Source organism: Nannobrachium achirus, assembly GCF_963921795.1.
Source record: "Nannobrachium achirus genome assembly, chromosome: 12".
In the NCBI taxonomy this organism is placed as follows: domain Eukaryota; kingdom Metazoa; phylum Chordata; class Actinopteri; order Myctophiformes; family Myctophidae; genus Nannobrachium; species Nannobrachium achirus.
In genome coordinates this window covers 19,560,248-19,583,182 of record NC_137832.1, presented here as the reverse complement: position 1 = coordinate 19,583,182, position 22,935 = coordinate 19,560,248, and the positions used below count along the sequence as shown (strand labels likewise).

At 41.5% G+C, this 22,935-nt stretch overlaps 3 protein-coding genes across 5 annotated transcripts; 2 read left to right on the top strand and 1 right to left on the bottom strand.

Moving 5' to 3' along the window:
* The first annotated feature begins 1,348 nt into the window (after positions 1 to 1,348).
* gucd1 (guanylyl cyclase domain containing 1) lies at positions 1,349 to 9,190 on the top strand. 3 transcript variants are annotated; one of them, XM_080739346.1, is made up of 7 exons: positions 1,349 to 1,392; positions 1,569 to 1,708; positions 1,859 to 1,943; positions 2,126 to 2,291; positions 2,830 to 2,921; positions 3,806 to 4,047; positions 7,429 to 9,190. In XM_080739346.1, exons 2-7 carry the CDS (start codon positions 1,702 to 1,704, stop codon positions 7,518 to 7,520), a joined length of 684 nt encoding a protein of 227 aa, XP_080595472.1. In that variant the 5' UTR covers positions 1,349 to 1,392; positions 1,569 to 1,701; the 3' UTR covers positions 7,521 to 9,190. The 3 variants fall into 3 exon arrangements, with proteins under 3 accessions (XP_080595472.1, XP_080595474.1, XP_080595473.1); XM_080739348.1 differs by adding an exon at positions 6,588 to 6,633 and having other exon boundaries at positions 1,369 to 1,708; XM_080739347.1 differs by adding an exon at positions 6,582 to 6,633 and having other exon boundaries at positions 1,369 to 1,708.
* A 251-nt stretch (positions 9,191 to 9,441) lies between these two features.
* On the bottom strand, positions 9,442 to 15,622 carry upb1 (ureidopropionase, beta). Its single transcript, XM_080739345.1, has 10 exons — positions 15,444 to 15,622; positions 14,165 to 14,336; positions 13,749 to 13,836; positions 13,557 to 13,651; positions 13,041 to 13,199; positions 11,891 to 12,060; positions 11,580 to 11,661; positions 11,316 to 11,358; positions 10,933 to 11,087; positions 9,442 to 10,465 (listed from the first exon to the last, which is right to left on the bottom strand). Exons 1-10 carry the CDS (start codon positions 15,545 to 15,547, stop codon positions 10,382 to 10,384), a joined length of 1,152 nt encoding a protein of 383 aa, XP_080595471.1. The 5' UTR covers positions 15,548 to 15,622; the 3' UTR covers positions 9,442 to 10,381.
* Positions 15,623 to 20,743: 5,121 nt separating this feature from the next.
* LOC308295459 (protein tyrosine phosphatase type IVA 2-like) lies at positions 20,744 to 21,283 on the top strand (the record flags this gene model as incomplete). Its single annotated transcript, XM_080738509.1, has 1 exon — positions 20,744 to 21,283. One exon carries the CDS (start codon positions 20,744 to 20,746, stop codon positions 21,281 to 21,283), a length of 540 nt encoding a protein of 179 aa, XP_080594635.1.
* Between the last annotated feature and the right edge of the window lie 1,652 nt (positions 21,284 to 22,935).

Below are 22,935 nucleotides of genomic sequence, written 5' to 3'. Positions count from 1 at the left end.
AGGGGTCAAACTAGGGGTTCTTCGTCATTCTGAATCCATTGCAAGCATTTGTTTTGCATGAAAAACATTCCTTGGGCAAAATATTGGCAACTAAACACTGTGAAAAGTGATGAGTCATCACTTTTTTCCCACTTTTCACAGTTCTGGGTGGCCAAAATCTTGCCCAAGGAATGTTCTTTATGCAAAACAAATGCTTGCAATGGATTCAGAATCATGAAGAACCCCTAGTTTGACCCCTGACATGCTACTTAAAGCAGATTTATTTTTTAAATATTTCTAGTGGAGTCAATGGGACAGAAATATACAAATGTCCATAACTTTTTTTTGCGATGTTTCCGGCAGAGCAGGCCTTTCATTCTGTGGACCTTAATGACCAAACTAATAGATAAAACAGAAATAAAAAGTGCGGCAGAACATCACAGGTCCCCTCCCATTTTGGTGACTGGATCCCCGGCTATACCTAACTCTACTCTCCCTCTCAGCTTTTAATCTTTTGTGTCCCGGTGCCCTGCTAATGTACTTTTTTAGCTTTAGCCTTTTTAATTTTGTCCTAATAAAGCTGTTTTTATTTGTTTTGTAAATCGACTTTTGAGTAGGCTACCATCAAGATATGAGTTTTCTGCAGAAAATGAATAAAATAATTCTAATTCTGTTTTAATCTGTTTGGGTTTAGTTTTGTGTGTTTTGCTGAATAACAATTAGTAATTTGTGTAATCATGCAATAATTTATTCATTTATTTTTATTAATTTGCTTTTTTGTACAAACCAAATGTGTAAATATTCATAATTTATTTGGTAAGCTGAGTTGGGTCAGATTACTTTGAAATATACAATAACAATTTGAATTTATAATGGAATTTATTGCACCACAGGTTCTAAATCAAATTTGATGACTACTTCTCAATGACTAAATATCTACATGTAGTTGTAATCACACAAACAAACATTTCAAATCTACTACAACCCTATTTTTGTTATATTGATTTATTTTTTCTAAATAATATTCAATTCAAGCGTCATGTTACACTTCCACCATACTCCACCTGGGGGCAGCATAGTTTCTTTTTTTTTATTAAATTGTATTAATTGTAACATTGCAGTATTGATACTTTTAAAACAAACATTTGAGTACTTTTTCCACCACTTCTTGTACGTTCACTGCGGTGGGGGCCTAATAACTTTAGTATTAGTTTTCAAATAATATGTAATGGAGTAAAAGTGGTCTACAATTAAATGTACTTTGTTACTTTTACACGACCACTGACAACTAGCTGGCTGAGCGCCGTCAGCTCACGTCATCATGGTTGTTCCCAAAACACCGAGCACATCCCAGTGGTAGCATGTACGCTAACAAGGTAGCAAACAAAAGAGGAGCAGCGCAGTGTTCTAGAGGTCTGGCTTCATTCTAGCTGTTCAACGTTCATTCTAAAGTTATTTAATTCAGTATTAGCTGTCGCTATGGTGTCATAGTTAATGATGGGCCAACGTTAACGTTGCTCTAGTCTAGAGCTGTTAGTGTAACGAAGTGAAGGCTAAGCTAACAGGCTAGCTTATCTTGTTTCTTCTAGGAGGTAGCCATGTAGCATGTAATGAGGCAGTTCAACCCTGGATTACTGGATCTACAGTAAACTAACTTGGATTCAGTCTCTGGCAGTTAGTTAGGTACTCAGCTACCTATCTAACTTGGAAGAAACTCCCAGTATGACAGGTAAGCCAGTCCAGATGTCATCAGTTACAGGCTAGCCAACCTTAGCTTAGCAAAGTGTTTTATTTTCTTTATTACGTGAAATCCAATTACATGTATAATATGTTATATATGTTATAGTGTTGTGTTAATATTACTTTTGCCCTTCCACAGATGGTGTAGTTCTATTGAATGTCCCTGTCATTCGGCAGCTTTATCACTGGGATTGTGGGTTAGCCTGTTCCAGAATGGTTTTGAAGTAAGTTCCCTCAATCATTCGTTAAAGTGGACCCCCTCTGTATTATACATGATGTATGTATACACAATATACACTTGTGTCCTCCACTTGAGTACTCTTGGACGTGTAGTAACCAGATGACAATAGTTAAAAGTACAGGTAGAACCGAACAGTTCTAATGGAGTGTCTGCTAAACGTTACAGATACCTCCATCCTGTCAGTGACGAAGAGTTTCAAAACGCGTGTTGGGAGCTGAAGTTGACAGAAAGCGTGTGGACGATCGACTTGGCTTACCTCATGTGCCAGCTGGGTATCAAACACCGCTTTTGCACCCAGACTCTGGGTGTCGACAAGGGTTTTAAGAATCAGGTACTACTACTGTCCCATGTCAGTCATTTTTGTCAAGGCCGAATTAAACTCAAACTTCTAATAAATTCTTCAATCAATCAATCTGTTTGACTTGATGTTGACGAATAAGAAGGGAATACTGTAAAAAGTCCTGGAATAAATTCCTTACCCAAAACATTCTTCACCAATGTGTTTGTAAAGGTGTCTAGTAACACATCCCACAAAGACTGACATTCAGTTTCCCTAGGAGGATCTGTTACAGCTGATGAAAGTTGGAGTCCCATTAAATTAACTATACAGGATAAAACACACCAAAATAATGCTTTAAGTAGCATGTGAGGGGTCAAATATTCCTTGGGGTAGAAACAGCCCCCATACAATTATTGTTTAGTGATGAGTCATCACTTTTCAAAGTTTTGTGGGAGCCGCCTTGACCCCAAGGAATGTTTTCCGTTGGTAAGGAATTTATTCCAGGATATGACACTTTTTCTGACAATATTCCCTTCTTAGAAAGAGAATTGTTAAAGTATTTTCTTCTCTCTCTCTCTCGGATTTGCAGTCCTTTTATAAAAAGCATTTCGATACAGAGGAGGACCGAGTGAACGAGCTCTTCCTCAAGGCAGAGAGCAAAGGTGTGGTGGTGAAAAAATGGTGAGTTATCTTATCTGTGTAAACCAACATGGATCTAGTATTGATTCACAATAGCAAAACTCAGGGTTCCCAAGGTCATGAAATTCCTGGAAATATTTTGAAATTAGAAAAATATTTTTCCAGTACTGGAAAACTTTTGGAATTGATCAAGGGTCCTGGAAGGTCCTGGAAAAATATCTATGCATTGTCTTTTATTTTGTTAAAGGAGTAGTTCACCCCCAAAATGACTTGTTTTCTATTGATTACTCATGCCATGGAGAGTAGAGTTCAATAATATTTTTTGGTTTTTGTCACATTCCTAAGACAAAAATGTGATAACAATAAATGTAACCCCATTGATTCCGGATGGTGACCCGTTTCGAAATTTTGTCTTAGGAATGTGACAAAAAACAAAAAAATATTGTTGAACTCTACTCTCCATGGCATGAGTAATCAATAGAAAACAATTTTGGGGGTGAACTACTCCTTTAATACCTCTGAAATGACAAATTAAACATTGGCCAAATTGTCAAATATTAGAGGCAGAAAAATTAAAAATAGCAGATCTACATGCTCACAACGCCTCGCGTTGCTAGCATGTAGATCTGCTATTTTCACAATAAAACTGTGTTGTAAAAAATTCCTCAGGGTGCCGGGGTCCCCAGTTCAAATATGATTATTTCGGGGGCCACGGCCTGAAAAGGTTGAGAACCACTGCCATACACTACCCGTCTTTGGGCACTGCGCATAGGAGTAAGCGACTTGTTATTGAGCTGAATTATCGTTATATAGTCCTGGATATTCGGTTAAATATTCTGGAAAAGTTTTGGAAATTAATTGGTAAAAATGTGAGGGAACCCTGAAACTAAGCACCTGGAAATGTATTTTTTTTATGTCATCCTTAGCTCCGTGACAATTCAGGAGATCCAGACTCATCTTGACCAGGGCCACGTTGCCATAGTGTTGGTCAACGCTGTGGTTTTGACGTGTGAACTCTGCTCTTCACCTGTCAAATACTGCTGTTTCCTCCCCGTGGGCCAGAAGTGTTTCTGCAGGAAACCAGAATACCAGGGACACTTTGTGGTCGTATGTGGCTTCAACAGGAGTACTGGGTGCATCTTCTATAACAACCCTGCGTATTCTGACCGTGAGTATCACATTATAAGAGGCTCGGTTGTTTGAAACACAAGAAGAACACAGTAGAAGCTGGCCTACCTTTTAGGAAGAGATGCTTTGATACTAGATGTCGAGGTGACGATGTTCTAAAATAATATTTCAGAAGGTGATCTATTTAAGTCAAATTTGCCCAGCATATTAAACTGCGAATGTGTTCTCTCAATACTGATGGAGATTTCCACCAACGTACATAAAACCTGTTTTTAGTCATTCTACACACCAGTGGCTGGACGTTATCCAGCACTTTTGAAAATGACTTACCAGCACACAAAACATATTGGAAAGTGTTTCAGATTAAAAAATTAAAATTGGTGACGATGCCTATCAATTGAGACTGTAGCTCCTTTCACAACATTGACAGCACATGTTGGTTATTTATAAACAGGCATTTATTGCTTCAGACTTTCTTCATGCCTCAGTCATGCCATGAGAACTATTTTCACACGAAAATAATAAAGAACAATAAAAAAAAAAAAACATACATAAATGAAAATACAATGACGAGATGTGCAATGCACAATTTAGCTTGTCCATCAAACACAGCAGCAACACAAAGAATACTAAAAATAGAATACCTCGTTAGCTGCTTGTTGTAGAAAAGAGGTCCTTGAATCTCTGAATAGCCTTCGAAAGTCTCTTAACCTTCTGTCTTTGGCTTCAGACATCTTTAATGGCTTAAAAGAAATTGGGCGGCAGTGGCTTAGGGGTAGATTGGCCATCTTAGAACACGGTGGGTTCCCAGTTCGATCCCCGGCTCCCCAGAGTTAGTGTCAAAGTGTCCTTGAGCAAGGCTCTGAACCCCTCTTTGCTTCCGATGACCAGGTTGTTGCCTTGCATGATTTCCTCCGCCATCCGTGTATGAATGCGTGTCTGAATGGGTGAATGTGCCAATCTCTGTAAAGCGCCTTGGATAAAGGCACTATATAAACTCACCATTTACCATTTACCAATATCACATAAAATTGCAAGTTTCAGAGCTTAAACGAACAGGTTTGCTTTGGCACCTGGCTTGAGACATGTATCATCAATGAATCAATAAACGTCTTGGTGCTGCTGGCGGACCATTGCTATAGTTCTGCCCCAGAAAGTTTTGATCACCCCATGTTTTTAAATGTTTTAACATAAAATCAATTATTTAACCATTCATATATGAAATTATTATGCATTATGACTTATGAACATACATTTTTAGCATTTTAGACATTAAAGTATTTTATTTTTATTTTTATCGTAACAACACTTAGAGAGACATTGGTTGTTGGTAATGTTTCTAGATTTTGTTGATTTTAAAGTTGGTCTAAACATAGGGCCTACCTACTCTCCACTCTCACTCATTGTCACATCGTGGCGCAATCAATGACTGTGATGATCAATGTGATGATGATTTCTCATCACCTTTCCTCTAAATTGCACCTCTGATGGTGGTTTATTTGGTAGCCTTTCGTAGTGTGTGAGACTGACTTATGCTTCCAAATTGCACCGCACTCGATCTGGAGGCGCGTGACTAACTGGTTTTACTAATGTGGGAGAGCAGAGGTGCCCCGGGAAGTCGTTAGTCTAACAGCCACACCCCTCCCCCCTCCACAGCGCCCATTTCCAGTGAGCAGACAGACAGGCAGTATCACAAGGTTAATTCACCCATGCATGCACACAGTGAAGTGACTTGCAAACGAGTGATGGCGATACCAATCGGCAAGTGCCATCATTCAGAATACTACACCTCCCGTTTCAGTGGCCCCCTCTAGATGGCGCCTAGGTCCCCTGCTGTCAGGCATTAGAGACTATGTGGTGTGCACTTTAACCCATAGATATAAAAAGCTAGATACCATAGGCCTAGTGAACTCCCGTTTCTGTGACGCACGCGGAAGCTTGCCCTCCCACACACAGTAAAGACACCCCAGAGCCGGACGCGGCGTCTCTACCTTTCTATGGCTATGCTTTAACCATAGAGGTGTGTATACAGTATGAACTAGATGGTGGACTGCCCCGCCCCCAGCTATTCATTTCAATGTAAGTTGCTCAGTGGCGTTTGAAGCACCTAGAAGACTGCAGGAAGTGCACTCATTCGGAGTGCCCAAGTCACGTACCGAGCAGGCACACTAGGGTACGCATTGGCACGCACACGCACAGTACCAGATTAGACCACCAGGCGAAGGCTGCTTCAACATTCTACCGTTGTTCTCGGGGCTTGGTTTTAACCACTCACTCGGCTATCGGCGCCCCAGCTGTTCCATTCCTTCATGTGAAAAAAAAGAAAACTGATGTGTAGAAAGACTCAAAACAGTCAATATTGAGAGAACACATTCGCTGTTTAATATGCTGGCCAAATTTTACTTAGCTAAGAAAATAAATCCAAACCGTGGGTGCATTTTTGAAAATCTACTGTATATAAACTCAGCACAAAAATAAAGGAAACTTGACTTTGGTCCATTATACCGTTAATAATACCAATTTGTATTGTGTTTTATATAATTTTTATCATTGATTTGTCACCTTTACAACAAGGTACAGCTTGTAAGCATGGGGCATTCGAAGCATGAGCTACACAGCCAAACGTGTGAGTAGCGCCAACCAAAATTCTGCCAAAATGGCTTGCAATACTGTTCTGCTGGCATTTCCTCTCATTTTGGGCTTCCTTGACACTGAGCTTAAAATTAACAAAGTGTAAAAATGGCCAATATGTGTTGTTTTTTCTTTACCTTTAACTATGGGAGAGTGCAATCTTTCAATGCTTCAAGCAACAAAGGTGAACACCAAAAGAACACTATTGCAGGCCTGCCAGGCCATTTTGACAATTTTTTGGAGGGGTGCTATCCACATGTTTGGCTGTGGTGCTCATTCCACGAATGCCCGATGCTTACAATCTGTACCTCGTTGTAAAGGTGACTAATCAACGATAAAAATGATATAAAACACAATACAAATTGGTATTATTAAAGGGGAGATATAATGGACCGATGTCAAGTTTCCTTTCTTTTTGTGCTGAGTTTATTTATTTTATATCTGTACAAACAACACCCCGACAGTTATTGGTGCCTAGTGTACTTGAAGGTCCGCACAGCCACAGCCATTTGTTAATAAATTATACCTGTGACACCTTCTATAGATATAGACTAATGTTACCCGTTTGTGCCTTACCCGTATATTTATAGTCTGGATGGCTGAAATGTCATGTGAAGCTTGACCAATCCTCAAGCTTAAACCTCACCAAACGTAGAGGATTAGTTCCGGACAGACAGACATTGGGTCGATTAATAGTTAGATATGACATACCTGTTACATGATTGGTACATGCTATCCATCTCGGCAACCCAGAGCAGACCCTTAACGTGTGTGTTTGTGTATTTTTCAGGAGTATGTTGTACCAGCATCAGTAACTTTGAGGAGGCTCGGCGGAGCTACGGAACAGATGAGGACATCCTGTTTATATTCAAGGAGCCCTGAAAGACAATGTTGTGGATGCATTATGGATTCCGCATCGCCTATCAAAGCTGTAGTGACATTGCAGTGCTGCAGACCCTCCATCCCAGTCTGGTACCACTGATCCCAGCTTTTAGCCAAACATTGTAGATCATTTCCCAAGGCCGTCCTCTTTGGTGCTAAGATGGCTGGCTGCTCACAGAAGTAACACAGCTACAGTACACCATTCACAATTCAATTACTTTGCTCACTGTCACACGGCCATTTCCACTCAACCTGTAAAGGCTGTTGACTTCAATAGTACTCGTGTGGGGTTTCTTTTTCCTTTGGCAGAGGTGAGCAGATACTTTGGATGAATTTTTAGGCTGTCTTTCTTAAAGGATTTAGTTATTTGTAGAGTTGATTTTGTTAACTTTTAAAATTGTGAGCAGACATTTCAGACTTCAGACTTTTGTTGTGGTTGCAATGTAGTGGAAGAAATGTACCACACGAATAAGGGCTGATGGCAACTGCGTATTATTACACAGTAAAATTCAGAGTCTTAATTTCACTTTGAAAGTTGATACATTCTGGATTTTGCTGTGTGCTTTAGCTGGAGCTTTTGTTTTACACTCAAGTCTTAGGAGCATATCTATACAGTTGCAAACCTGCACCCACAATTGCCTTTATTTTCTGTATAAGTACTTTGACACTTTGTAGATGTCCTACATATTATTCATATTATATCAACAGGGAATAGAGGGAGAACATATTTTGAAAAGACTCAGGTAATGAATTGTCCTCGAAGTATGATGTTACGCATGTATGAATGTATGCCTAAATTGACGTATGTACTGTATGTATGAATTGACAAACCTTGTCAAATGCTAATTCAATGCAATACACCATGGCCGGTCAATGGAACCACCTCTGCCTGGCAGATGGTACCGTCAACTATCTTTTGACAGACGTGGGGACAATTACAACATGCAAATGTTAGTTTATCATCCTTTAATTCACATGATGGGTGGACCAGCTGAAGGCTACACATTGGATGGAGAAAGCTCATGTGACACACTGTGTTGTGCATAGAATGATGCCTTGTAGGCACAAACATGGTCAGGGCACCAAGCGACCATCAGCCAGGTGGGGAGTTTTTACCGTGGCTGATGTGTACTCTACCTGCTACTTTGGCAGGTAACCAACCATTGTTCAGAGGTGGTATGATTGAGTCTGACATCACCCTGGCCACAATAGGACTTCTGGTTGGTTCTAGCGGAAGTGGCGGAAGTGCTGTGTTTAACGGAAGCTACGTCATGTGTTGTAGTCTTCCGTTGAAATTCTCATGGCGGAAGTTGAACAGTCTCTGCCTGATATTGTCGCCAGGCTACGGATAGCCTGGCTACGCGAGGCTAGTCTGACATAGTGAAGCGTAGTGGTTAGGCCACTGTGGTTGGTGGACAGAAATGTTTTCTTATCCGGACAGTAGGGCTGTCACGATTATGACATTTTACATGATGATTAATTGTCACTCAAATAATTGCGATTAACGATTTAGTTGTGTTTTTGTCGTTTTATTTCTGTTTGGCTTTTAGGCTTTGAAGTTGCACATGGTACAGTAGATATATGACACATGACCTGAATATACAAAGAAGTTGGTGACATATTTGACAACTTTATACTTAAAAAAGAACATTGATAGTGAAATAGCCGATCTATTTCCACTATTTTTGACTTTTTAAAATATATGAACATTTTTCAACATGGAAATGATTATGACGATTATGAAAAATAATCGTGATTATGTCAAATAATTGCGATTAGACGATTATGTAATAATTGTGACAGCCCTACCGGATAGTCTCTTGTTGGGTGGGGAAAGAAAAGCGAGCCTGTGGCTAAAGCCTAATTTAGTATAAATTAGGCTTGAAAAACTTAATTAACTCACTGTCACTCAGTTTTTATTTTTTACGTGGTTTAATGGAATGAAGTTGCACTATGGTTTTCACACCAGACATAATTTAGTGTGTTAATTATCAATTTGATCATGACATGGCTTTTAAGATAAAGGAAAAAAACAATAAGTGAAAGGCATTTCTGCTTTATTTTTGACAGTGACCGTGAGAGAAATGGCAAAGGTGGGAGGGGAGGGAGGGGGGGCGGATGATATGCAGCAAAGGGCTACAGGTTGGATTCAGCCTGGGCCTGCTGTGAGAAGAACTGGAGCCTTATTTAATGTGGTATGCGCTCTACCAGGTGAGCCACTGGGGCTTCTGAGTCTAACTACGCCTGATGTATTCCTGGTTTTGCATTTTTTTTGGTATGAACAAATGGAACATTTGAAGCAGCAAACTTTATTTTTTATGAAATGTACACACTTGCATTTATTATGTTATGTAATTAAAGCATTTTGAATGCATCCTCCACGGGTTTTTTCCATGATTTGATTGTTCCATCTGTTTAGTGAATGTTAGATCCTCAGTGTGTCATTGAATGTCGATCAAAGGGAATAATGAAGTGCTTACTGACATTAACCACCCCCTAAACATTTTTCAGTCTATTAGACGTCTAATATATGTCTAAACAGGTTTAATATACGTCTAGATTTGAACATTTTTTGGACGTCTAATCTAAGACTAGATGTTGATTAGACGTCTAATAGGCGTCTATATATAGACAGTCTATATTTTAGACATCTAATAGACGTATATAGACTATATGTCTATATATAGCCGTTGAAATAACATCTAATCAACGTTCAAATCTATACCTCTATTAGACCAATGTTAGCTAGACGTCTAATAGACGACTATTGCTCAGTGGGCAATTGAACACTAGCATCCCTATTCTGAGGGGATCATTGGCAGGAACATTGAAAACCCCTGGTGTAGAGAACACCTAAGTGTCTACTCCTTCACTATGTTAGGTTTGAAGTCATGTTTGACAGCATTGGTGAGCTCCTCAGCATACTCTGGATATCTCCCAGTCATCTGCAAATACAACAGAGAGAATGTAGATGTTAATGCAGTCCATCCTGAAGTTTATGAAACAATAACTGATTTACCATTCCTATCGTCATCATGCATCATTTATAGTTTATTAACATCAACTCTACATCCCTTGTTCATTCCACTCCTATCGTCACAGCACTGTGTGTGTGCGTGTGTGCGTGCGTGCGTGCGTGCGCAACCTCAAGAAAACCTGGGGGACCACTTTGAGAACCAGTGCCGATGCACCTTCAGTAACTACAGTATGTGGAGATAAAATGTGTGTGAAGTGAACTATGTTAAATGGGAGGCTCTCTCCATTCCGACATGTCGCCACTCCGAAATTGACTTCTTATTGTCGGAGTGGCGACACTCCCATGGGCCTAAGGTTTAGGGTTAGGGTTAGAGATAGGGTTAGTGTCGGAATGGAGACATGTCGGAGTGGAGAGATGCACTCATGTTAAATGTACCTTAAAACTCCACTTGTCACTAATTTGTCGGTTCAGGTTGAGGTCCAGTTCTACTACCAGGAGACCATCCCGTGTTCTGGAGAGCCCGGGAGAGCGGCTGCCATCTGGAGCAGCCACGTAGCTTGATCCATAGAAGTGTCCAAAGTCTTGATGAGCTGTAAGAGACAAGAACATGCTTTAATAACATACACACATTGTTAGCCTCTTTGGGTCCTTAGAAAAGCAATATATACTGTATATTATTATTAATGGACCGGTCAAGATGGGTGCCAATTTAATTGACACTCGAATTGAATTGAATTGAATTTAAGAGTCTCATCCCTTTAAAGCATCTCATCCCCCAAAACGATAACTTTTTAATACTAAGAGATTAATACTCATACCTTTTTTTCCATCTCCAGAAGTGAACTCATTTTTGAAGTGTTCCTGCACAAAACAAGCGAAGCTGAAACTGAGCAATGTGTACCACATTTTTATGATATAAAGCTTATCAGAACTACTGCACAACTCTGTTTCTGAGAACAGAACATAGGCCTAACTATGCATTATACATATACATGACAATTGCATGTATATAGCAAAATCCCTTCAACAATATAATGAAACTTGTTCAAAGCATTATCTTATCTCTGATATGGTCTACATACCGTCCCGACACGGTTGATTGCACAAGTGAAGCAATGATTTGCAATGGCTGCATTCCTGGCTTCAATAGACCACATCGGCTCACTATATTAATGACAGACAGAGATTGACACAAATAGACAGACAGACAGACAGATTTTAACTGCACTTAATATTTTTTACAAAGGACAGACATTTACACCACCACAAAACCACAACAAACAAAATGAGGCATAAAATAAAAATACAGTATGGTGCAGAAGACACAAGGCATTAAGATAAAAACAGAGTGCTGCTGAAGATGACTTTATACATCCTACAGTGCATGACACACCTGAGTGCTCCAACAGTAGCTGATGGGTTGAAGATGATCTCCGCTCCATTCATGCTGTACATGAACCAGTTGAGAGGGTGATGACGTCCGTAACAGATGTTCACAGCTATCTTTCCAAACTGGGTCTGGAACACTGTATGGCCAGTGTCTCCTTCCATGTAATATGTAGACTAAATAAAAGTGAAAATGTAAAACATACTTTGATGTATAAGTTGTCTAGTTTATGTGGGTTATGCACAGAAATGGCAAATGTACAGTATGCTTTACCATGCAGTATAAGAACGTCGCAACACATTTCTGCAGTAAATCTCTTAGAGATTAGAGATTTTCTCTTGGATTATTTTATCGAGTCTGACATCAAATGTCAGACTCGATAAAGTAAATCTATGATAATCTCTTGATCCAAGGCTAATATCTCAATGTGACTTCCTGTATAAATAAAGGTATTGCGTTTGGATATTGTCAGTATATCCACCCCGGAAGGAGGTCTCCACTTTTGTCATCCTTCCTGAGATTTCATCCTTTAGTTTTCCCATCAAAGGGGTTTTCTTGAGAGTTGTTGCCCATTTGAAGGTTAAAGTTCAGGGGCATCTTTTGTTTACTTTGTTGTCATGGCAAATATGGACACGGCCGGTGTCAGCACAAATCGGCACATCACAAGCCCATATAGGGAGATACCTGTGAGTGTGTGCTTGCCCCACTGCCCAGATTATGCCCATGGAGATCCCTGCCCTCAGAGAGAGGAATAGGGAGAGGGGGAGGGCTTATTTCACCCACACAATAATGTGGCCAATGCTGGGTACTGGAAAGCTGATCAGCGCTGATCAGTAAATCAACATTGTTAGGAAACAGTTATATCAAGTGCCTGGATCATGTCCAAATATTCACATGTCCGGACGTCTTAATACTGACATCATAGCTGACTGACATCATCCAGTGCACACAACGGTCGCTTGGCGAGGTCAACTGTAATTTAACTGGAATAATAGTTGTTTCTAGTCTCTGACCTCTAATGACATTCCTAGGGCAGGGTTCTTGTGCTGTTTTTGCTGTAAGCAGACGTACCTCACTTCTGGAGCTTTTTGCACTGACCATTGGACAATGTTTGTTTGGCACTTGTAGATAAGTAGTATTAAAACCACAAACTGACCTCATTGAAATCTCCAATCCGTGGAATATGGTATTTCCTGGTCTTGCCAAGTACACTCCCTGTGTTGGAGATCACTACCGCAGTGTTCCACAGAGTGTGGTGCAGCTCATCACGCTCCAAAATGGGGGACACGATCACCATGTTGTATTTCTTGGCAAGCTAATGATATGGATGGATGTTTCATGGATGAGTTGCCTTTTTCACACAAGTACTTACTTTCGTCACTGATATAAACAAAGGGAAATTATTATGACCTAATCTAATAGGCTAAATGCATTTATTTTAGTAATATTTAATCACCTGCTTTGATATCCCATGGTTAATTATTGGTAAAAAAGGACTATCTTGTTAATCAAAGGTTAACCGTAGTCGTAGTCCATAGCAACTACATTTTGGTCAATCTTCAATTAGATCTAAGGTAAAGGTAGTACATTTCTATTGTAGTTGTGTACGGTGAAGGTCTATGGTAATGGACTAAGCTGAAGGACTATGGACTACGGTGAAGATCACTCCCACCTTTTGGCAAAAGCGTGTGGTGTTTCCCTCCTCAGCAGACTCCGCAAACTCTGTCCATGGTTCTTTCTCACGGGTGCAGAAAGCAAAGGGCATGGCTGTGGATGCCAACACCACTGTCAATAACTCAGTTTGGACTATGCGTTTATTTTTATGACCTTGTTGTGGGTCTTGTATTTGTTTGCCACTACTCACTCCAGGTCTCCTGAAAGCAGACGATGTTCACACCACACATGGCTGCTACCTCTACCAGCTCACCAATCCTGCTATGCATAGCATTGATCTGTGTGAGACACAGTGGACACACAAGCGTTAGTGCACACATGAGTAACATTGATATTGATTTGCAAGGAAAGACCCTTTTCTGTCATCTGCTTCCCCTCTCCACTGTACAGTATTGGTGTAATGGCAAACAGGAGTGTCAATATGTACCGTGGAGGTCTGTAAATTGTTTGTACATGTAGGCTATGTCTCTGCTGCTCTGCACCATCAACAAGAACATCCCCTTCCCAATTATGAATAGTTTGTGAATACAGTTTCCTAATGTTAGGCAATAGGGTGTTTGGTAAACCTATGTCCATAATAAAATATATAAAATACTTCCCTCTGACCTGATCTAGCACAGGAGCATCAGTGGGAAGGACTATGTGGTTCTGAATGAGCCCGATTCTGATCTTCCTGGGCGGTCTGAGCTGTTCCTGTGCGGCCTCAAACACGTAACCCTGCAACTCAAACTGCCGCTCTGCGGCTGCCTCCACCGCACATTGTGGGACGTCCAACTTCCTACAGGAGGGCAAAGACAGGACAAAAGCTGCTTTAGTGTTGCTGACTGTGTGCAGTTATGAGTTTATTCATACAGTATATGCCATTTGTTCATATCATTGGTACGCAGCTCATCATCGGATTTGATTGTGAGACACACATAGATCAAAACTCATAGAAGATCCCTGGTTCAGAATGTGTGAATATGGGGGGGTTCTGGGTGCTGAGTTCATCTTCTCAATAACACCCATGGCAAGTTGCAACCATAAGGAAAAGAAACAGTTGGAAATAGAGGGTATGCGCACGCATAAAGTGAATGGCAAATCGAGTGGCAAATTGAGTGGCAAAGTGAGTTTAATGTTGTTGAATGCAATCAGGTAGGATTTTTCTGTTTGGAACTTTGGATGTATGGGCTGTCAAGGCCCGAAAGTAGTTTTTTTTGCCACTCAGTAGGCGTTCCTGCATAACTTCCTGGTATGATGATGTCACGCGCATACAGTTTTATAATCAGCTTATAAGCCTAAAATCGATGACAAGCAGTGATTCGTGGAAAATAGCTACTGTAAAATGTCCTTTCCTATACTACCTTACCAGTTCCTTCTCGACCCTAGACTAACTCTTTCTGTTGGAAGCAGACTATGTGACCAAATGTATCTACTGTATAGGATTCTAGGCAATAGGCACATCATTTAGACTATCTGTTGCTGTTCAAGACTCAGTCAAGACCGTGCACATATGTGTGGCCACTTCAAATGGTGAAATCAAAATAAGATTCTAATTTCAAAGATATTTACCAGTGTTATTCCAATTCGCTTTATTTGTTTTTAACTTGTGTGTGCTTACAGCTCTGTGCAGTGTGCTCTCAGTGCAGAAGTGGACTTTGCCCACATCGCAAAACTCACTCCTCAAACATTTTCAAGAGGATAAATTGGCCCAATTCGCTATACGATTAAACAATTTTGACTTAAAAGTATGGTACTTGACTTTACTAGATTAAAGTACGGTACTTGATTTTACTTGAAACAACAATGAAACAATGATTAACTTGATCAAGCTTTCGCATGAGCACACACCACAAGTGAGATTTATTTGTTAGAGGAATGCAAGCTAATGCTGAAAATAACTTACTTAGTTTCCTTTCCAAATATGATTCGTTTGACCTCTCTCAGCTCATCCTTAGGTATATGTGTCTCCAATGTCTTCTCCAAGGATTCAAACTCTGATGCTGACATTATAAATCACTTCTTGTCTGAGATATCCAGTGTCTCTGTGGCTCTATGCTGGCGCAGATTTGGAGACCACCTGGACCTGGTCGATAACTAATGGTTAAAGAAACTATTACACTTTAACCCACTGCAAAGGTTGTGTAATCACTTTGCACTCCTGGTCAAAACTCCTGGTCACAGTTCCAATCCATAACATTTTTGGACAATGAAGGATGTACCATGACACTTGTCTCATTTCATCTGTGTGTGTGTGTGTGTGTGTGTGTGTGTGTGTGTGTGTGTGTGTGTGTGTGTGTGTGTGTGTGTGTGTGTGTGTGTGTGTGTGTGTGTTGGAGGGGGTGTTGTTAAAAAATAAACCAGTGGAAAGAACTACTTTTCTTATTTTCTTTTCTTTTTGAGCGGTGGTCACACCGTCTCCATAGCGTGGCCGTGTGTGTAGGTATGTATGTTTGTTTGTTTGTTTGTTTGTTTGTATGTATGTATGTATGTGGGTGGGTCTGTATGTAGCCTCAAGCCTGTGTAGTACCTTTTATGACCACACATGTTAAGGGAGGGGCGCTGTTCTCAGGCCAGGCCAGGCCAGGCACACACACACGCACACACACACACACACACAGGGGGAGGGGGGAGGGGGGGGGGGGGGGGGGGGGTTGGTGGGTAAACCACCGCTCAGTTCACACGGGTGTGATTTTCTTTTTAGAAAAGGTTACACATTATGCTCACAGTATGTTCACCCGCAAAATGACCTTTTTTCTATTGATTAGTCATGCCATGGAGATAATATTCTTTTGTATTTATCACATTCCTAAGACAAAAGATTTGATTATAGTACATTTACTCCCATTGATTCTGGATGGGGACCCAAATGCATGGCCCTGGATGCGAGTTTAGAAACTCTAGGCTTGCTAAGGGAAGGAGCGCTCGTTTTCAGTTATTGTCCACGACATTGCAAGCGGCGCGAAGGCCAGCGGTAAAAAATAAATAATGGTCTAGTAATAACAATATTATTAAATTATTATTATATTATATAAAAATGTATAAGCTCCCACTGTCAGGCCCACATACTGTAGCTGTATGATTTCAACCTTGCTTCTATTGCTTTATCCCTTTATCCCCAAACCCTATAACCCAGACTTTTCCTCTAATCATTTGATGTTGTCCCTCCTTGTCACTCCAAATGAGAAGCATACAGTAGCATCTTCAATTCTGCCATGTCCAGCCTCATGGGTTCTGCCACCAGGTGGTGCAGTTGGTGCAAAACCTTCCTTTTAGACAAATATCCTTTAAGAGGTGGTGCCTTTGATTGATTGATTGAAGGCTTTATTAGAAGTTTGCATAGGAAAATGTACAGATTCATGACGGTACAGTTCACTGGTACAAGGTCTACTAAAAGGAGATCCATGAAAAGACTAAGCTTATTTCAACAGGAAACCATTAAAGTATCTCATATAACATTGAATGACAGACAAATAGAACACAGTACTATGCAGTAGATATGTAAAGAAAAAAAGAAAACAGTAGGTCTATACAATCAGTAAGTACAGTATATACAATATATACAAGGAAGGGGCAGGTAACAGTAAGTCTAAACAATCAGTATGTACAGTATATACAAGGAAGGGGCAGGGAGGGTAGGGTTGGGCTAGGTTTTTACCAGTTGTGAACGGCTGCTGCCTGTAAGTGGTTTTTTAGGGCAATTTTAAAGGATGCTAGTGATCCACACTCCTTTATGGCCTTCGGTAAGGCATTCCACATTTTTGTGGTGTAGCAGAAGAACGAGTTCGACCCTTTCTTTGAGTTGACTCTGGGTTGAACGTGATCTGTGGCACTGCCTCTGGTGTTGTAATTATGGACATCCTTAACGTTTTTAAAGTATTTTGACAGGTACTTGGGTATCATAGTGGTGTAGTGTATCTTGTACACCAGGCCCATTGCAAGTTGCTGTACTCTGTCATCTACTCTGAGCCACCCCACTCTTAACTGGTGAGTAGCGGTGAGGTGAGTCTGATTGGGAAGGTTAAGCAGGACCCTAATTAGTTTATTTTGGGCTGTTTGGAGTTTAGTTTTTAGGGCTTGTGGGGCGTCACGATACCATACGTGGACTCCATAGTCAAAGAGGGGCTGGATTATTGCACCAGCTATGGTCTTCAGTGTGTTGAAGTTGACCATTGGGGCGATCCTCTGTAGGAAACGAGTTTGTTGGTTGATTTTTTGTATTACTTTTGAAGTCATCTTTTCGCTGGAAAGATTAGCTTCAAGAATACATCCTAAGTAGGAGATTTCGTTTTTTCGTGTTATGACCTTGTCACCCACTTTGATTGTGAAGTTCTCTACCTTTTTGAGGTTATGATTTGATCCAAAGAGGATGGACTCGGTTTTGCCCAGGTGAATTGATAATTTGTTGTCGTTAAGCCATGTGCAGATCTTACTCAGTTCAGAGTTAAGTGTCTTTTCAACCTGCAAGTGGTCCTTGCCCGAGACTAGGAGAGCCGAGTCATCCGCGAACAGGAACAGGTTGCAGTCGCAAGCAGATGCCATGTCGTTCACGTATATTAGGAACAACAGAGGTCCCAGTATGCTACCTTGGGGAACTCCACAGCTTACTGGGAGGGGGGGGGACAGGGTACCGTTAATCTCCACCACCTGTTCCCTCCCCACCAGGTAAGATTGCATCCAGCTCACTGCTGCGCTGTCAAGACCGATGGCTTTTAGTTTCTCAATCAGAATAGCATGATCCACGGTGTCAAATGCCTTCTGGAGGTCCATCATGACCATGCCACTATACTTGCCCTGATCCGCTTCGCGTTTGATTTGGTCAGTCAAATAGAGAAGGCATGTGTCAGTGGAATGGGATTTTCTGAATCCAGATTGGAACTCGTAAATCAGATTATTCTCATCGAGATATCTTGCAATCTGTTCGTAGACTATTTTCTCCATGACTTTGGATATGGAGCTAAGAATGGAAACGGGGCGGTAGTTTCCAGGGTCTAGTTTGCTACCTTTTTTATGCAGGGGGGTTACTTTTGCTAGTTTGAAGTCCTGGGGGACATGACCCTGTTCGATGGAAAGGTTAATTATGTGGGTAATGATTGGAGCAATGGTGGCGGCTGAATCTCTGAGAAATCTAGCTGGGATTTTATCAAGGCCAGTGGCCTTGTGTTGAGGTAGGGCGCTCAATTTTTTAAACACTTCATCAGTTGTCACTGTGGAAAGTTTAAAGCTGTCTTTACTGACGCCCAGTTTTTTGTAGAATGTATTAACAAATTCTTCACCATACCGCCCAGATGGGGCGACCAGTCTTTTGACCAGTGAACGGGCTGTGGTGGTAAAGGTTTTGTTAATGTTGCCAATGTGCCATAGTTGCCAATGTGCCATAGTTTTGTATTTTTTCTGTTTTATATGTGTCTGTGGATTTAACATTACTAATAGACCCCCATGTGTGGTTATAATATGCATATATCTTCCCTTTGTATTAATGGTTACTTCTTGAAAGCTGGAAGCCTCTGATTTAATGAGATCATAAAACCATCCCCTGGCTGTGGCTAACTTCAGCTGGGTCACCACCCACCTGACAACCAGGCATAGTTAAGGAAACCAACATAAGAAGAAATCATATTCATAATGAAAGTCTAGAAGTGTAGAAAAGCATTTCAGTGCCACGAGACATGATGTTTGTAGGCTGAAATGCAGGTTATTTAGGAGTGAATGCCTTTAAAAGGGGGTGGTGGCGATCTCTTAGGCGCGCCACACACATTTGCGACAGCTATCGTGTCAGAATGAGGGGGGGAGGGGGAAGTCCAATGCATTGTCAATGGAAGGTTGTTTGGTGTTTTGTCGTTGCCGTGTCTCAAGCTAGCCTAGCCACCTGTGTGCTTTATACTAAAGCCTCGATCATAGTCTGCGGTGAAGAGCTATCCACCGTATCCAAATTTTAGGTGGAAAGCTTTCCACCTCAAGTCAGAAAATAAGTGAAGGCCATCCTAGTCAGTCACGGTGGAGTCCTATTCACCGTGACTGACTGGTCCAGGTCGACCAATCAGTGAACGGGGTGAAGAGCCTGTCTGTCTGAAAGTAAAAACAGAGAGATGTGTCGGGACTCGCGGTGGAGAGCTTTCCACCGCGAGTCCCGACAGGAATGACGTAACGTTGTAGTTTCATGACTCAAAAAGACTACACCTTTGATCGAGGCTTTATGGTCGGGACTCGCGGTGGAAAGCTCTTCACCGCGAGGAACGTTGTAGTTTCATGACTCAAAAAGACTACACCGCGGTGGATACTCTGATCGAGGCTTTAAACGTTGTAACTATTCTACAGAGATTTACTTATTTTGCCTCTTGAGTTGTGGGATTAAACATGTCACATCGAACCCATGCAGTCTTGAACTGGAGATAATTAACTAACGTCATTCACAGTCACAGACAGAACAGCCATAGGAGAAATGCGCCATAATGCACGACTGCAAGTGTGTTTTGTTTTGTTTTACTAAAAGACGAGAGGCTGAGCAGCGTACGTGGGCTAGAGCAGCTATGACAGCGCAATAACTACTCCCGTCTCCCGAACTCCTTCTAACGATATGGAGTGGACCAGAGGTGAAACCTATGTTTGTTTATGTTGCCATAGTTAGGTGATATTTCCGATGGAGAGGGGTAGGCTATAGCGGGCTATCAGCATAATACGTATAGGCCTTCCTGTTATGTTTGTTTATCAGGTTGAGGTTGCCATGGTTACGCCAGTATGCAGTATTTCCAACGAACCAGCATACACTGGAGCGTTGCATGGAGTGGACCTCCGTGATTGGTCAACCGTCAACGTCTGACATCATATTTGATGACGCAAGATAAGAGACAGCTATAAAAGCGCCATACTTGAAGGAAGAAGATCACAATAACGACCGCTAAGATCGGATTAGAAGTTGCATTATTCACTTTCTACGGCACAATTACGGGTTCTCCAAGTTCAATCAGCTTTATTGTTTCTAATGTTTACACTAGAAACACGCTCACCTCCAACAGGTTAATCAGCCGTCCACAGCTGGACTACGAGACCAAGAAACCTCCCTGAGTCCAGCAACACCTGAGGAACAAACAGATTCAAAGGGGGCTCCCTGTGGATTTCCAACCAAGTCCTTTGACCAGACCAGCCGGATAAGAGGTATTTCCTTTCTGCCTTCTTTCTTGACAGCCAATCAATTATTACATTGAAATGAACCGTCATATTGCCAAGATGAACCAGCCTGCAGTTGAGATTGCCTATGAGCGGATGAGGTTCCTCATCACCCACAACCCCACCGCTTACACACTCAAAAGGTTCACAGAGGAGCTGAAAAGATTTGAGGTGAACACACTAGTGAGAGTTTGTGACCCCACCTACGACAAGGCTGCAGTCGAGAAGGAAGGAATCCAGATCCTGGACTGGCCCTACGATGATGGCAACGCCCCTCCCACACAGATCGTTGAGGACTGGCTCAACTTACTGAAGACAAAGTTCTGCGAGGAGCCAGGCTGCTGCATTGCGGTCCACTGTGTGGCGGGCCTGGGCCGAGCTCCAGTCTTAGTGGCCTTGGCCCTCATCGAATGTGGGATGAAGTATGAGGATGCAGTACAGGTCATAAGGCAGACGAGACGTGGAGCCTTCAACTCCAAACAGCTTCTTTACCTCGAGAAGTACAGGCCCAAAATGCGCCTGCGCAGTCTGCGCTCGCGGTTCAAGAATGACAGGCACAACAACTGCTGTGTGCAGTAGGCTGTGTGAAATGAACAGAAAGCTACCTGTCATCAAGTAATTGTTGTGGTGGTTTGTTAACATGGCATCATGGTAAATGAATCACACGAGAGCACAAACAGATGATCTGTTGAACAAAGGAGTCCAGAGGGATTTACCAAACAGATGATCAATTGAACAAAGGAGTCCAGAGGGATTTACCAAGTCCATTCAATTAAATAGGGCCATGCCGGTGTTGGAAACTCCTGCCCCTACGGTTATGCAACATCTGTTTGTAGCTACCCATGGTTGGAATACCTGTTGTACCCATTGTCAGAGTACCAGTTGTCATAGTACTTGGAGGCCAGTCTATGACATCATATTGATGACGTCAGGGATCTCCATATGGACATAAAAGGGACACAGACAGAAGATACGGAGATCGCCATATATAGGCATAAAAAGGACACTGAGAGAAGATACTGATTATAGATATAGGCTGATGCCCCGGGAGCGGATGTCCCTTTGCTATGGTGTCAGTACTATGATGTCATATTGACATATGACATCAGGACTCTCCATATAGACAGATGAAATGTCTATATATGGGTATAAAAGGACAGATTGATGACATCAGGGATTTCCATAGAAATTGGAGATCTGCAGATTGATCTATATTACCTGTAGAACCGATTCACACCAGGCACTGAGTGACACAGATTGAAGTTGAAGTCGTACGGTTCTTGAGATTTTTTACACAATCTTCCTTTTTTTCTTCAATAATTTCTCTTAAATTGTCTTGGTTTTATATTTGCAATTATCCCTTTTATTTATTTTTTCCTTGATCTTAAATTGTTGTTTTATTTTCAACACGATGATGTTGATGACATTGTATAGGCCTACTGTAAATGAGTTTTATGTAACCTCAAGAATAAAAATAAAACTTGAATGAATGGTATTGGTGTGTTAAATAAATAATCTGTACAGTATATCATTTTTCAACACTCTCACTGGAGTGAACTCTCCACCAATTCACCTTCCTATGTGTACACGCACGCACGCACGCGCACACACACACACACACCACACAGTAGTGTACGCACGCACGCACGCACGCACACACACACACACACATACACACACACACACACACACACACGCCACTAATACTAGTAAGACGCCTCAGGGCGACATGCAACCTCAATTCTTGGCTATGTGGCCAGTGATGTACGTATATGGGACCAGTTACCAGAACATGCCCATATATGGGCATTACCAAATATTAGCATTCCCAGATATGCCCTTAATATTGAGGATACTGGGACAGGGATCTCCATATATGGGCATAACACGGACAAGGATGTAATTCAATTCAAGTGTGATCTGGGAATGTCCATATATGGGCATCTTCTGAAATCACATTGTCGACTATATATGGGCATACAATATATCGGCATAAAAGGGACATGAAGCCAGAGGGTGATGTCAGAGCAGCAAACCCATTCTGTTAAGAGTGGTTCCCCTACATCACAGTGACATCAGAGCATGATGTCAGAGTGATGTCACAGTGACAAGGGAACCAATAGACTGTAAAAATGTGCCAGACTCCAGTGGGATTGTTTCTGGGATTTGTTCAGTGTGATCAGTGTTGTGGCTGTATTCACTGCCTATACCTCTCCCCCTCCCCTTAAGCC

Coding starts and splice junctions, on each gene's coding strand:
- upb1 (XM_080739345.1), bottom strand. CDS start 15,547: ATGTCAGCATCAGAGTTTGAATCCTTGGAGAAGACATTGGAGACACAT. Junction 13,837..14,164: donor ATGCTCCTGTGCTAGATCAG/GTCAGAGGGAAG, acceptor TGTCTCACACAG/ATCAATGCTATGCATAGCAG. Junction 10,466..10,932: donor GTGACAAGTGGAGTTTTAAG/GTACATTTAACA, acceptor TTGTATTTGCAG/ATGACTGGGAGATATCCAGA.
- gucd1 (XM_080739346.1), top strand. Junction 1,944..2,125: donor TGTTCCAGAATGGTTTTGAA/GTAAGTTCCCTC, acceptor TAAACGTTACAG/ATACCTCCATCCTGTCAGTG. Junction 2,292..2,829: donor ACAAGGGTTTTAAGAATCAG/GTACTACTACTG, acceptor TCGGATTTGCAG/TCCTTTTATAAAAAGCATTT.